At 31.8% G+C, this 15,962-nt stretch overlaps 1 protein-coding gene across 1 annotated transcript in view; it reads right to left on the bottom strand.

Annotated features, from left to right (window-relative positions):
• The window catches only part of LOC129966697 (brain-specific angiogenesis inhibitor 1-associated protein 2-like), a 163,813-nt gene that overhangs the window by 63,868 nt on the left and 83,983 nt on the right, over positions 1-15,962 (bottom strand). Inside the window, exon 3 of the mRNA XM_056081216.1 lies at positions 11,267-11,359. Coding sequence (XP_055937191.1) covers positions 11,267-11,359 — 93 coding nt within the window. The remainder of the gene's footprint in view (positions 1-11,266; positions 11,360-15,962) is intronic.

The following is a 15,962-nucleotide window of genomic DNA, read 5'->3' as shown; positions in this document are numbered from 1 at the left end:
GGATACTCGCATCCCACCCCTACAATGAAGTGCAGGGACAAAAAATCTATTAATAGGCTTTCTTCGGGTTCTTTATCTGCTCCTCATCTCGAGTAACCGCCGTCTCCCCCCAACCCCGTCAGTCAGACATGAGAGTATAAAACGCATCCACTAACTACTCATAGATGGAAGAGGAAACACAGGAAAGCCACAGATATGGAGGATTTGCCACGGTTGACAGTTGAGAAGTACGGCCAAGAATAGCCGGGAAAGATTATTTCAATCTCGTTCAGAAATACCGAGTTCATATTTTTGGTAACAAAGAAGAGTTCTTCCTCGTTGGTTTTCTGAAGTGCGCTTGAAGATGAAATCTCAATTTTTCTCTTGCCAGGAAAATTATTTCCACCTATTATTGTAGATTTTATGCATAAATATTTTTTAATATACCACGTTTTACAAACGAATTAAAAATTAAAAAATAATTTATCCTAATTCCATGCAGATTGTCTTGAAAATTTGCGATTGAGAATTTTTAAAAATTTGCAATCTATATAAGATTAGGATAAATTATTTTTTGCTTTCGAATCCGTTTTAAAAACGAGGTATATTAAAAAAAAAATGTTACTAAAATAATTATTTTTCTGCTCTTTAGTCTTCTGTATATAAAATTTTGCAATCCATTTTCAAATAATTTGAAATGTGAGTTATACCCGACGACAAAACCGAACCGAAAGATCGTACAGATCATATCGAACAGTTAACATTGCAGTGTCATCGAGTTCTGAGTTATGTTTACAGTTTCAGGTTTCTAGCTCATTGGGAAATTAGTTTAAAATCGATTGTAAAATTATTCTTACTGAAGAGTAAGTTAATAAAACCGTCCTAAAAAGCAACAAAGTACAATATAATATTTAGATATATATAACTAAGTTTTTAAAAATGACGATAGCAAACGATAAAGATGATTTTACTAAATTTTTTGGAAATACATAGATATATCATAAAAAAAGCTTTTAAAAACGAAGAACGATTTCTCAAATGATAACTTATTGAGAGACTATCTGATGAATTATTAAGTTATAATTTAGTGGGGGGGATGGTTTGTAATTTATCAAATGATAATTTATTGGAGTTTTGATTAATAATTTACTATATGCTGATTTATTGATGGATGGATTAACTATTTATTAAATGACAACTTATTAATGGATTGATTATTTTTAAATAATGATATGATTTATTGGGGAATTATTCATTATTTAATACGATTTATTAAATGACGACTTATTAATGGATTGATTATTTTTAAATAATGATATGATTTATTAGGGAATTATTCATTATTTAATAAATAAAAATTTAATAGCGATCTGACTGCCTATTTATTAAATGATTCAGTGGACCTCACCAACGAATACGTAAATTATAATTCGCCGGATAAGTAAGCGATTTTTGTTATATGTCTTCAAATGGAAATCTAAAAGAAACCGCATATCAAAGACTACATGCCAAGACGGCAAACCAAATTACATCCGCCTAGCACAAAGTGTGTTTTTGAGTTATCTTCGTCTCAGACAGATGGACATTTTGTAAATAGGTGTGCGAACTCGGGGAGATCTAAAAAGTGAAGATTCGTCAAAATCTCCAGTTCGAATTTTTTGATGACTACAATTCTTTTTCTGTACTATGTATTCGGAAAAATACCAAGAGAAAAAAAAATGGAAATAAGGATTAATTTTTATATTTAGTAATTTTATAATAGACATAAATTAATAATACACAGTAATTTAAATAAAGTAATAATAATTACGATTATTTTAAAAATTTTGATTATTTCAATAGACAATTCTAGTAAATAAGTAATATTTTAAAGACACAAATACACCAATTGAACGGTGCAGAACCAAAATAAATAGAAAAATTCATAATTCATGTCCAACATGTTAAAAGTCTTTTAAGGGAATTGGGATGATTTATGTCCTCAAAAAATCGATTTTTCAATTTTAACCTCATTAAATAAAGATTTCATACATATTATCGGAAATGTATAATATATATAAATTCAATAAGACAAAAGATTACTCTTAATAATGCAATTAACAGACATATCTGCATTATTTTTTCAATTCCTACTATTAGCTCACTCTCTCTATATATATATATCTTGTTCAAATTTCCAATCGTTAATAAGATACATTTTATTCATCCATTCAAGTTCAAATACATTTTTTTTAAAACTTTTAGTGGATAAAACTTGATGTTAATAGAGTTTTTTTCAAATATTAATTAATTAAATTTGTCCAGTAATTTCTATTTGGTCGCCAAATCCGTCGCCATGTCGCCAAGTTTGTCACCAATTCTGTAATTATTTAATAAAAAGTAACTTAAATAAAAAAAAAATGACCTAAGAAGGAATTGACTTAAAAAATTTTGTTTTATATATTACTTGTTTTTAGTACGCACGCATCAAATTCCTTTTAGAGCACGCATATGAAATTTTACGCTATAATATTTATAAGTATTATGCATCTGTTAATTTTTTTTCTACTTCTGTGCATTTGCTGTATTTAATTTTTTTTTTTTTTTAAAAATCAAACATTTTTCAAATTTTAAATTTGCAATTCTCTCAATTTTTTTAGATACATTAAACTGAAAATAAATTTATTACAGTTATTGAATTTATATTCAGGTATTAAACTAATTTAGGAGTGATTTAATGCAAAAAAAAATTCTCACCATATAGATTTTCAATTTTCAATTTGAAAATTACTATATTAAACACATTTTCCTTTGTTGTTTAATAACAAACACTTTAAGTAACAAATATTTGTATGGTGTTTTATAATAAAAATCACTTAACCTATATTAAATGTTATATTGAATGCTAAATTTACTTGAAAAAATATCTCCGTTATTTAAAATTGAAATTTCGACAATATGCGTTGTAGAGAACACTCTTAAAAAAATAAAATTTTGATTGTATTTTTAAATAAATAAATCGTATAGCAACAAAATTTTAGAGAGAGGAGTTTTAGAAAATTTACCTCTTACAATTCACTAAGAACCCATGGAATGGTGCATTTAATCCTTTGCTATCGGATGGCTTCTTTCGAGAACCAATCAATGCATCACTTTGACATCTTATTTACTTAACTTTCTCATGTGCGTTTAATTTTTTTTAATGAAAGTATAATCATTAAAAAAAATTAAAACTCCACATTTTGACGAATCTAAACGTGTTATACCCCCCCCCTCCCCTGAATTCGAAAAACTCATTTCAGAAAAATGTCCATCTGTCAGTCTATGCCAAAAATAACTCAGAAATGCTTTGAAATAAACGGCTCCAATTTGGTATACGGTCTTCATAACAAATTTGCAGATACGTTGAAAATTTTGAGTAAAATTTGTTCAGAAGAAGTCATCTGTCCGGTTGTTCAAATATAAGTTAACACGATAACAACAAAACGAAAAGAGCTAGATAGATAAGATTCGGCACATGAATTTAATTTCTATAGTGTAGAAACCTGTCAAATTTTGAGCCAAATCCAAAACAGTTTGATTGTCTGTCGGTATGTGCTTTCAAAAACATGAAACGCGATTCATTCAAAAACGCAGTGACTTAAATATATCATATTTGATATGGGGTTTTATGACTACAAATGCAATCTTGAATCATATCTTTATTTCAATCGGTTGAGAAAAACGCGACTAAAACACAAATTCGATTTTCGGATACTATTAATGGCATGCCAGAGATTAATCGCCAAATAACTCGCCAAGGTTGGCACATTCGGTAAAAATGCCAGTTTCACGTCAATAGTTGGTATTTCACAACTACTGTAAGCCAATGCCATTCAAGACGTTCTCTGGCATGATAAGTTTATTAGAGTATGCGAGAAAGCTTTGGGGAGACTCTTGTTGGTTTAATACAGTAAACTCTCAGTAATGCGACATACATCAAATAAAAAGACCGCCAAGTTATCAAAAGCTCCAGAATAATGAATAATTCTTTTAAAAAAATTAATTTAAATATCAAAACATATGCTTATGGCGCAAAATATGCAGATTAAGAGTTTCGGAAAAATTCAGATTAAAACAATTACTTATTTCTCAGAGCAAAAAAGCAAGTCCTTATGTTAGGTGAATTATGCATCGAATTACTTTTCCGAGGGCAAAGGGTTAACTAACAAAAGCCTGTCAGAAGCCAAAACCATTTTCATTTTTGATGACGATTAATTATGATAATGACGATAAATAAAATTCATAAAACAAATGGTAATTTAGCATTATGTTTTTAAGAGATTCGAAGGAAAGGGGACTCCAGAGGAGATGAATTGAAATTACCTATAAATTCGAATTTCAATCATATTTCTCAGATGGGAATAAAATAAATGTATATGAATGCAAAAATTGAGAGACGGACATGTTTTCCCAATTTTCTATTGTCCGAGGAAATCACGAGCTAAAAAAGACAGAAGGTTGAAAGAAACGCACCACTTCCTCATCCAGAAGCTGTCTGTCCCCAGAGTGCACTGCTTTTTCCGTTCGTCGCGGGGGAAGAGTGATGCGGCGAGGAAGGCTACTGTAATAGGCAGGCCATCCCTCGTCCCCAAGCAATTCCCTCTCGCTCCAGTTAAAGAGCCATTTACCCCGAGAAGAAAATTCCGCCGGCATCTCCATCAAAAAGCGCAGTTCGGGATAACTGCCTAGGCCGCCTGCATTACGCGCTTGTCAAAGCAAGCTGCCTGCCTGGACACAAGACGCATCCTTCTCTCAGGAAGGGGAAATGAGAGGGGTGGGTGATGCGAGTGACATGTGGATATCCCTTTCCTCATTAACAATGGATTTGCAGGGCCCGGACACGGATATTGCGGTTAGATGTCTTTGGCGTTCCGATACACAGATGGGGGTGGGGGATGGAATGGAATGGACATCGCAATCTCGGTGATACAATTATGTGTGAGGGCGTACACTCACACACACAATGAGACAATTTACTGCCGTTATGAATAGGAACAAATGTACATTTTGGGGAGGTAATAACGCGGTGAGATATGGGTTAAGAGTGATTTATCGAAATGTTTGAACCGGTGGAGGTGTTTGGATTTCGTACTAGTAGGCAAACATTCAGGGGGAAAACGGAATTGAAGGGGAAGGGGGGGGATCACAGAAAATTTCGAGATAGCAATATTAATTTATATTGAGTCCCCGAGAAATATTATTTTCTTCGAAAGCAATGTTCTCATATTCGGATTCCATATAACAATGAAGCAACCCAGAAGATTCATTAACTAAATATGTTAGATATCAGAAGCTGTCTTTGAATGGCATCTCGGAAATGAACAGAAAGCAATGACAATCTTTAAAGATAATAGACCAGAATGACTAGTCATTTCTTTTTTATAATGTCTCATTTACTGAGGGATTGCGGATATTTATTAATGAATTTCAATAGGACCAATTTTTTTATTACATAATCATTCATTCACTTAATTATACAATCAATATTTAAATCTGTTGCCTATCCGTAGCAATCTTTTTAGAGATTTCTATGTTAGTGGGAAAATGCAGCGACACACGACTGCATGAGTTGAGTTGAGTTTGATTTTTATGGCACAAAAGCCATCTTTCGCTAAGCTGCTCCACACTCATGAAATTAAAATATTTGTATCAATTTAAAATAAAATCAAAGCATGGAATGTCTATAAAATCCAGATGTAACACGATTGCATGAAACGTTTTAAAAATATCGATTTTTACCTTTGTATACATTATACATAGTACATTGTATACCGTGTACCTTTGTATACATTGTACATTGTTTGTATACACTGTACACACTGTACCTTTGTATACATTGTACCTTTGTATACATACATTGTACCTTTGTATACATACATTGTACCTTTGTATACATACATTGTACCTTTGCATACATACATTATACCTTTGTATACATTGTACATTGTTTGTATACACTGTACACACTGTACCTTTGTATACATTGTATACATACATTGTACCTTTGTATACATACATTGTACCTTTGTATACATACATTGTACCTTTGTATACATACATTGTACCTTTGTATACATACATTGTACCTTTGTATACATACATTGTACCTTTGTATACCTTGTATACATACACTGTACCTTGTATACATTGTATACACAATTATGCTCTATAGCGGAAGGAGAAGGCGCTTGTGGAGGGAAGAAGATATATACAGAGATAGCAGAAATGGAGTTTGAAGCGTTACTTTGCTTTAAGAATTCATCGTGGACCTAAATTTTAAATATAAATAAAAGCAAATAATTAATTATGAATATGAATAAATAAATTATGAATATGAATTAATTATGAATAAAATTTAATTAAAAATTATTGCACCATTAAATTTATTTGTATAGAATTATGAACAATTCCTAATATTTACTCCTTGCAACATCCTTACTTGTATATTTATTTTATTGCTAAGGTGCAGTTGAAAAAATTTGAATAATGATAGTAAAGATTCCACGATAAAAAAAAAGTAATCGATAACATTATTTTGAAGTTAAATTTTTTATTAGAATTAAAATAGATGGAATTAAATAATATATGCTTTATTACGGTTACTTCTTAAAGATTTATGGACAGCAAGTCAAATCTGTTTATGTACAAATAAACATTGACTGAAATTAATTACATAAAGCAAAATTTACGCTATATCAGCAGGAAAGTAGGGTAGGTTACGCTGGTTTAGTTACTGCACACACACGCGTGGAGAAGATATTTAAAAGATTTTTTGTGCACTTCATGGTTTCTACATTTAAGAATAATTTTTGAAAATAATGTTGTAAGGAATTTGTAATATTTCTACCTTGTGAAACAATTCTCCTGGTTAGGAAAATAGTTTACAAGTATTGTGATGGCTGCTGAATGGCACCCAGGTTTTGGTGACAAACTTGGCAATAAAAATGAAGGACCCAACATAATCGAATATCTTGGCGATAGTTTCATTATGAATCGAGTGCCAGCGTCTGTTCTAGAACAATCAATACCCTGTAATGGAGGCTATAAAAATCCGAGAGACGAACCAGTAGTAAGTTAAGTTGAGCTCAAGCGGACAGTAGAACTAATTGTCTCTTTGGATTGTTCATCTCTGAGTGTTTTGTACTGTTACGTTAACTAATTACTGATTTTTTCTTGTGTGATACAGTTTATTGCACAAGATATTTTGTACACGTTTCATCTGTACTTTGTTAGCTGTATATCATGTTTTATTTTAAGAATAAAGCGTCGTTCTCCGTTATTGATACTTTTCCCACCTTTTTGAGACTCCACTGGACTTTTCCTCCGTACATCCACCGATTTGGACTTTTGCGTCACAATGTAAAAAGAGAAAAGACAGCCTAAAACATTATCATTCCTTTAAAAAATTTTAAAACAAAAAGCTATATAGAAATTACTTTTAAAAACCAATTTTAAAATTACATGTTAGCCATATTATGCAAATAATAAATATGCTATTGACACTAATATAATGTTTTCGTTCGAATTTCGTAAAAGAATATAATTGTTTTTAAATAAAGCCCATAAATTATCATATTTTTAAAAATGTTTATTTTTATATATGTCCGAAGTTTTATTTTCAGTATAAACAAAATACAGATATAATTATCCGACTTCTAAATGAGACAAATAACTTATAGACTACCGAGCTAAGATAAAATATTTTTCCCAATACGAAGAGTAAAATTAGTGTATTCAACAGTTCAGTTTCAAGGAAAACTCGATAAAGTCCGATTATTGAAATTCATATTCTTGTCTACGACAAATGACTACTCACATCGTTTTCCCTTCTCCCCCATCCCCAACTTGTTTGAGATAGCAGCAAAAGATGCAGTAAAACCTCGATTGTTACAAAAATTATTGCTGTTTTACGGTCGTATTAAAAAGGTCAACCCATGACTCATCATTTACGATGAAAAACCCCGAGCTCCACCACTCGTATAGGACTTTATGAACCAATCCAGGGCGATGTTTGATTTGAAAAAAGCCATTTCTCCTCAAGAAATGTAATCTTAGACACTTACTTATGAGGTAACTCGAGAATATTTTTCCAATGACGTGATATAAAACCGCAAAGTTGTTAGTAAAAGATTCTATCTTCATGAGAGGACCATGAAGGCAATATTGGATTCCGAAAATCGAACATTACGGGAATCATGCAGGATATAAAAGAAAGCTAATATGTCACAATCCAACTAATTCCGATCTTATCTCAAGAAGGCTTAGAATAATCTCATTTCTAAATCCGATTTCCCGGCAAGGCTTATATGTATCTTGTCTTTATGAGAACCCTTTTTCTAATAAATAGTATTGTGGTCAAAATCTATACTTGCAGTACACATTTGGTTATAAAAAAAAATCACGAATTTATAATTTGTATAGATTTTATTTATAGAAAGTTTCATTGAATTTATTTGTAACCGCTTACAATAGTAACAGGAAGGCGGAAGAAAAAAATTCAAAAAATTTGAGGTGAGTTTAAATTTTAATTCCTTTGCATTTGACGTGTACATCGAATCACTGAATATATAGTTGTAAGTCTGCAACTAAGCGACAAACGTAAGTATTTTAAAAATGCAAAAATCACTTAGAAATGCTTCATTGTTTTTTATATTACTTTAAGAATCAAAATAACAATAAATGTCCAAAATAGGATGTGTCGAAGACACGGATAAAATAACTGAATGATTGGACCGCCACTACAGCAACACTGGCGGGAACTGTGGTTGAGTCCTAAGCGCCATTACCGGCTATGGTACAACACTTCCCATAGGAAGTACGTCCCGTCATCGATGGGAGGAGCCAGACCCCCCACCTATTTGTGTACCCACCAGGGTGGCGAGAACCAACCACCATGCCGGAAGCTTCTCATCCTCATTTCGAGGTGCCCCCCGGGGTTTACATTAATAATATGTTTAAATTTGTTAATGGATATCAGGGAGCCTCTTATCCACTGTACATAAATCTCCTTATAGTTTTATTGTCCTCCATGCTCCTACAATTGTTGCTTTCATTTCAAAATCTTTCATAAAAATAATATTTCTATTTTTTAATACACTAATAAAAGCTGTTTCTTTTTATAATATTAATTCTTTTCGACTTAGCCATTAATATATTTCATAAATTACTTAAACTTCATTAATATTTGTAAAGGATTGGTTTTTCTATAATGCCTTCAATTTTGTTTCATAAAATAGTGATTCATTCTTGCACTGTTTGTGTCTTACTTTTGGATCCTAACTTAATTTCCTCCAAATTGTGGGATCGGGTAAAACTGAGAAAAATAGGGATGTCAGATTAAAAAAAAAAAAAAAAACGCATTCATTGCTTATTAATGTAAAGCTGAAATATTGATTATTAATGTAAGTTTCAATAATACTTTCTCTTGGTATACATTGTAATCGAGAAAGTAGGAATAAAAGTTCTGCAAGAAAAAAAAAAAAAAAAAAAGAAATCGAAAAGAGCACTGAACATAAACTCAGTCAGTAGTGAACACAAAACCATAAAATCTTTTAAAACACTTGAGTCATTACATAAACAGCAAACAGAAATATATGTCGATAAGCCAGGACATCAATGATGACGAAAAACGCTCAAACAAGAAAATTTTACGGCACGCAACTCCACGATACACTTCACGAATTATATAATTCAAACTAGATTCACACACAAAACGATCGTATTTTTCCTCCCTCAAAGCGACAATATAAACTGCGATCTGTCGTCAAATATTTGTCTTTTTTAATAAATATTCAATGTTAATATTTTTTTTCTATTTTTTTAGTGCATCCCGATAAAAATGCTAAAGACAAAATAAAATGAAATAAAAAAATTAATAGAAAATCATAAGAATTTTGATGTAGCAATAATTCTTTCAAACTGAGATTGAGTCAAGAAAAAGATGAAAGAAAAAGATTTGAATATTCTTATGTTTACAGACGGGGCATTAACGATAAATTGTGTGATGCGACAAGTAAGATACAAAAATCCTTCAAATTCCTTTAAAGTGTTGGAATATTTAGCCTGAACTGTGGTTGTGACATAGTTCTTAGAGAATAGCTGCTCACTAAAACACTTTTTTTTAAATTTAATTAGATTTTTAATTAAAAATAAATCGGAAGGTTAATGTGTAAAATCATTTTTAAAGCAACATTAGGGATATGTTGGAATGGACCAGGTAATTTTGAAACGCTGTCAGAAGATGAGAACGACACCTGAGCTGGCATCCCTGTCTTCAAACTTCCAACAGTGGAAGGGCATTTGGCACCAACGGATTTAACGCGCACCAGATTTGCTTACACAATGGTTCTTCGGTAGAATCGGATATCGAGTCTGGAACCGTAACGTCCAGAAGACAAGACCTTACCACCAGGCAACCACGGCCCTGATAGTAGATATGAAAAAGAATGTATTATTTTGAATGCATAAAATTTAGCGATTATTTTCAATAGGACTGTAAATTCTAGGCATGGTGAGCAGGATGCTTGGTCTTGGTTGATACATGTTTTGTCTGTTTTCGTTCTAAATGTTCATTATGGTGATCACTCTTTCTCTTATCAAAGATCCTTCTCTTTTTCTTTAATAATTTTCTACATAAGTGAAAAGTCTTGAACATAGGACTTGGAGATATCGAAAGCCTTTACCATAATAATGTATTTAGAGGTCTGGAACAACGGCAAGAAACGCATTGACCGGAAAAAGATAAGGATAAAATAAGGATGCTTGGTCTTGGCTGATACATGTTTTGTCTGTTTTCGTTCTAAATGTTCATTATGGCGATCACTCTTTCTCTTATCAAAGATCCTTCTCTTTCTCTTTAATAATTTTCTACATAAGTGAAAAGTCTTGAACATAAGACTTGGAGATATCGAAAGCCTTTACCATAATAATGTATTTAGAGGTCTGGAACAACGGCAAGAAACGCATTGACCGGAAAAAGATAAGGATAAAATAAGGATGCTTGGTCTTGGCTGATACATGTTTTGTCTGTTTTCGTTCTAAATGTTCATTATGGCGATCACTCTTTCTCTTATCAAAGATCCTTCTCTTTCTCTTTAATAATTTTCTACATAAGTGAAAAGTCTTGAACATAAGACTTGGAGATATCAAAAGCCTTTACCAATAATAATGTATTTAGAAGTCTGGAACAACGGCAAGAAACGCATTGACCGGAAAAAGATAAGCCAAACTTGAGAAATCTCAAAGGATCATTGCTTTGTGAACTTACCAATGTCTGTGCATCCACCCCATGTTCCTTGATGGGCATGCCGAGCCAACTTGGCTAAGGAGTCGATGTAGGCTTTCGAAGCTGCCACGGCTCCTGAAAGAGGGAAGAAAAATGAAATAAGCTTTCTTCTAAATAATATTACTTTCTGAAAATTATCACACAAATTTCGTTGCTTTTAATAAACATGATAATAAATACAAACTGAGCTTGGTAAATAATAAAGAGTAATTATTATTCTCATATCAATGAGAAAATTAAACCACACCACTATTAAATAATATGCGAGAAAGTTTAGGAAAGATCACTCTCGCTAGTTTCATACTAAGTTTTCGATATAAATCTACGTTTCTATAATTATAATTTTAAAAAATCGCAGAGTTTTGTTTTCTACTTAAACTTGGACCCCAATTATTTGGCGAAAAAATGATTGAGATTAAATTGAGATTAAAAGACTCCATTTAATAAATTAAAAATCTGATTCAGATTTTTCAAACAACTTAAAACATGCTGTCACTAGTTAAAAGCGAATATTACAAGTTTACATACATTCATATCTTTAATTATTTCACGTTTTTCAAGTTGGAATTTTATAATCAATATTTATTTTGCTAGTTTTCAAATTATATATTCTGCTGCGTTCCTGATATCGATATACTAATATAATATTTTCAGAAATTAATAATCAGCAGGATGATTAATTAAATTTTGATTGTATGCCAGTGGCACCACCTGGTGAAGAATTTCAAACAAACTATTAGCCACATTCTATAATATTAATAAATTTAAAGACAAAAAAAGGAAAAAAAATTAATTTAATTTTGAAATTTTCTTTTTGGAGCAAAGATAAAAGTGCACTTTGAAAAACTATTTTTATTTTATATTTATAGACAAGAAAAAATAAGATTACTATATGTCGACGAAGTTCCGTTGAAATGGACAGCTAAGGATCAATACCAAAAGGAAGCGCTAATTGATGACGATTCATGGTTGATTTCCTCATTACCATTACATACCGGCCAGTATTGATTTCGAACAGCGTTCCATTCAAATTAAGACAACTGACAGCCGCCTCGCCTATTAATTATTCTGCAGGCACACTGCTTAAAATTCATTTCGAAATCTAATTAGATTAAGAGATGAAGCAGGCAGGCATAACAGAGAGTTGGTCCGCAAAACAGTTTCATAACAATAATCTCAAAAATGATTCGATGTTTTGAATAGAAATTCGATTAGATAATTTGTCCTCATTCATTCGTTAAGAAATAAAACTTTTTTTTTCGCATTTTTTGACACATTTTTAAACTGACATCGGTGCTAAGAATACATGATTTCATGTACAGATTTCATTTCATCATATATCAATTATCTAAATGAATTCATAAACGAGAAAAGAAAGTAAATATATAAATTGAAAATGAAAATTTTTAAAAATTATATCATTATTATCATCATTATAATATACTTTTCGATACTTCCCCTCACTGTTTCGTGTTAATTCCCGTTTTTTTCTTTGCGCTTCTTCGGACGATAACTCCTTACGACCCTGCCCGTTATTGGCCAGACAGGAGAATCGAGTACATGGCGACATTTGCAACAAGTTGAAACTTTTTGTTGGCGATAAGCCTCTAAATGTGACCACCTTCTTTATCCTTTTCTAATAACCCTAAAAGCGAAAAATTGATGCCTCAAACATGATAAATCGCTAATAAATTCCTGCCCGTGCATTTTGTAACTTCAAAAACCTCAAACCTAAACAACATCATGTTCTCTCATGATAACAAAGGTAGATGGCATGACAGTAAGAATCAAAACTCTGTATCGATGCAATTTTAAGTAATAGCACGGGACGAATATGACCCTGTAATTCGTTTACCACATAGCAATAAGGGCAGACCGTTTAACCTAAACAAATTTTGTGTGTACTAGCCCACAAAAATAACATAACTGAAAGGAAGGATAACTGGAATACCTTCTCCAGTGCCAAATCTACATTTTAATACTAGACCACCCAATCACGGTAGAAAAGTGTAAATGTATAATAATATTAATATAGTTAACTCTCTAAATTTTTTACTTTCTTATATGCGTCATATAGAGAAAGTAAAGTAATGATAAAAAAAAAATTCGAACTCGAGATTTTGACGATTCTCCACGTTTTAGAACTCTGAGTTCTAAAAACAGATTTCTGGAAAATGCTCGTCCGTCTAAGTCAAAGATAACAAGAAAATGCCTTAAGCTAGACTGTTGAAATTTGGTAATCTGTCTTTACACAAAATTTGAAGATTTCTTATCAAATTTTGAGTACAATCTATCCAGATGATTTGCCTACAGGAATATAAGTTAACATGACAACTGCAAAACGAAGAGATATTCGGTACACAGATTTAATCTCTATAGCGCACACACCTGTCAAATTTGGAGTAAAATTCAACTACGTGTTGACTGTGTGTCGGTTTGTACTTTCAGAAACAAGTAAACGCGATTATTAAAAACCGCATTGACTTATATATTATTTATTGATATGGGTTTTTGAGGTTACAAATGTAGCTTTGTATCGAATTTTTGTTCCAATTGGTTGAGAAAAACGTATCTAAAATACAGATTCTATTTTTTTTTTTAAATTCTATTTATCTCATGCTAGGGATTAATCGCCAAATAATTCGCCAAGGATGACAGCAGATTCAGTAAAAACACTAAATTCGCGCCAAAAAATATTTCTTAGTTTCTGTACGCCAATGCCATGTAAGGCGTTCTCTGGCAATGACAAGCTTAGTAGAAAGCATGCTAGAAAGTTTTAGGGGGTCCACTCCGATTGGCTAGTCATTTCAAATTTAATAGTTGAGAGGGGAAGAGTCAGATTTATATATATGTAAAAAGTTTCTAAGTAGAAAAGAAGCTTTTAATTATCTATATTGTAATAGTTGAGCTTAGTATATTTGAAACATATTGAATTCGGTATATATAGTATTTAGACAAATATTTATTATTATTATTATTATTATTATTATTAAAGTATGTTAAAATATATAATCTTTTTATTTTATATTTAAAAGATATTTCTTTACAGTCCTAATTAATAATCAAATCTGAAGTCTTATAATATAAACTATTTTCAGAAATAACGAATAATTTCTAGCAGTAGCTAACTTCAAAAGAAATTATTTGTGTTGATGAGATCTTGATGTCCTAGTGGTAAGGTTTTGACTTTCGCCGGAAAATTCAAGGGAGAATTCAGATACTTCAGAAGAATCGGCAGAATAAGTGGGTCTGGCCAAATGCTCTCTCATTAGTGTGGCGTGGAAACATCGAGGAGGAGGTACAGCCTAAAGTGTTCCTATCATGTGATCGCAGTTCAAAATTCCTAGTAATATACTTCCTAGTAAAATACAACACCAGCTGGAGGATGTTCGACCTCATTGGATTTAACGTACACCACACCTGCTTACACGACATTTGTGCGATGAAATCGGATCTCGAACCTGAAACCCTCCGGTTCTGAAGCTAAAATCTTACCATCAGGCCACCGCGGCTTGCCTCAAACGAGGCGTGAATACAACTAAACTAACTTCAAAAGGATATTTATGTTTCCGGAAAATCCGAGACAAACAGGTCAGGCATTTTAAAAGTATGACTCAGATAAGCCACGGACTGGATGCCCTTTCTACACGCAAAGTTTCTATGGCCCATCAGCTGCTAAGGAGAGCGAAATGCGGTCACGGAAAATGGCCATATGCAAAAGGCACGACATACACAAGACAGCCCTAACATGATGATGTTTAGGATTTGGATACTCTGTTACTCGCGTCAGTCATTATCAAAACGCTATACAGAGTAGGCCATTCACAAAGTGCAACATATTTGGCAAGTGGTTATATCATGGATAGCAACTTCTATTTAAGAAAAGGATTATCAAACTGTAAATAGATTTTTAACTGAAGCAATTTTTTTATTTTTTATTATATAAATAATTTCCGAGCACATAATAACATAAAAATCCATTTTTACATTTCAAAATAGGAATAATAAGTGAGTTTTTTTCAGTCAGTAATTATAGTTTTTTAAATGTTATTTTAAACGTTCTATATCGTTATTTCCAATTAATATTTAAATATATCTTATGTATACTTTACAAGTAGATTTTTAATTGTTAAGTAAGTGCACTTAATACATAATGTTGTTACGATATTAAAGGGCAGCTACTAAATATTGTAACAACTGTTGAATCTTTTTAATATACAGAACATAAAATAGGAAATAATAAATGCATCAGTATGATGACCATGTAAGTGAAAATTTCCTTGATTTTTTTTTTTTTTTTTTGAAATCGACCGCTTTATCGATGACCAAAAAGTACACCTTTACACCACTATACGATTGTGGCAAGAATCATTATAAGAGATTATCTATCCCATTTACGCAGTATGGACGCATTGATAGAATTCAAACGTTGTACTGTTTAGCCTTTAAAATCCTTAAAATTCAACAGTTTAAAAGATTTAGATCCAGTAAAAGGTGGCCAAGCGTTTTTCTTAGTAAAATTTGGAAAAGCGACATGGAGCCAAATCTGTGCTGATATGGCCTCAATGCGACAGTAAAGAATCTTGCCGAAAACTCTTATTCTTTTTGAGATATAATATGACAGCAAATGGAAATAAATGAATAACCTATATCTTCTGTTTATAATGTCTTCCTCTGA

The sequence above is a fragment of the Argiope bruennichi genome, chromosome 4, assembly GCF_947563725.1.
Source record: "Argiope bruennichi chromosome 4, qqArgBrue1.1, whole genome shotgun sequence".
Classification (NCBI taxonomy): Eukaryota; Metazoa; Arthropoda; class Arachnida; order Araneae; family Araneidae; genus Argiope; species Argiope bruennichi.
This window is presented reverse-complemented; position numbering and strand designations above follow the sequence as displayed.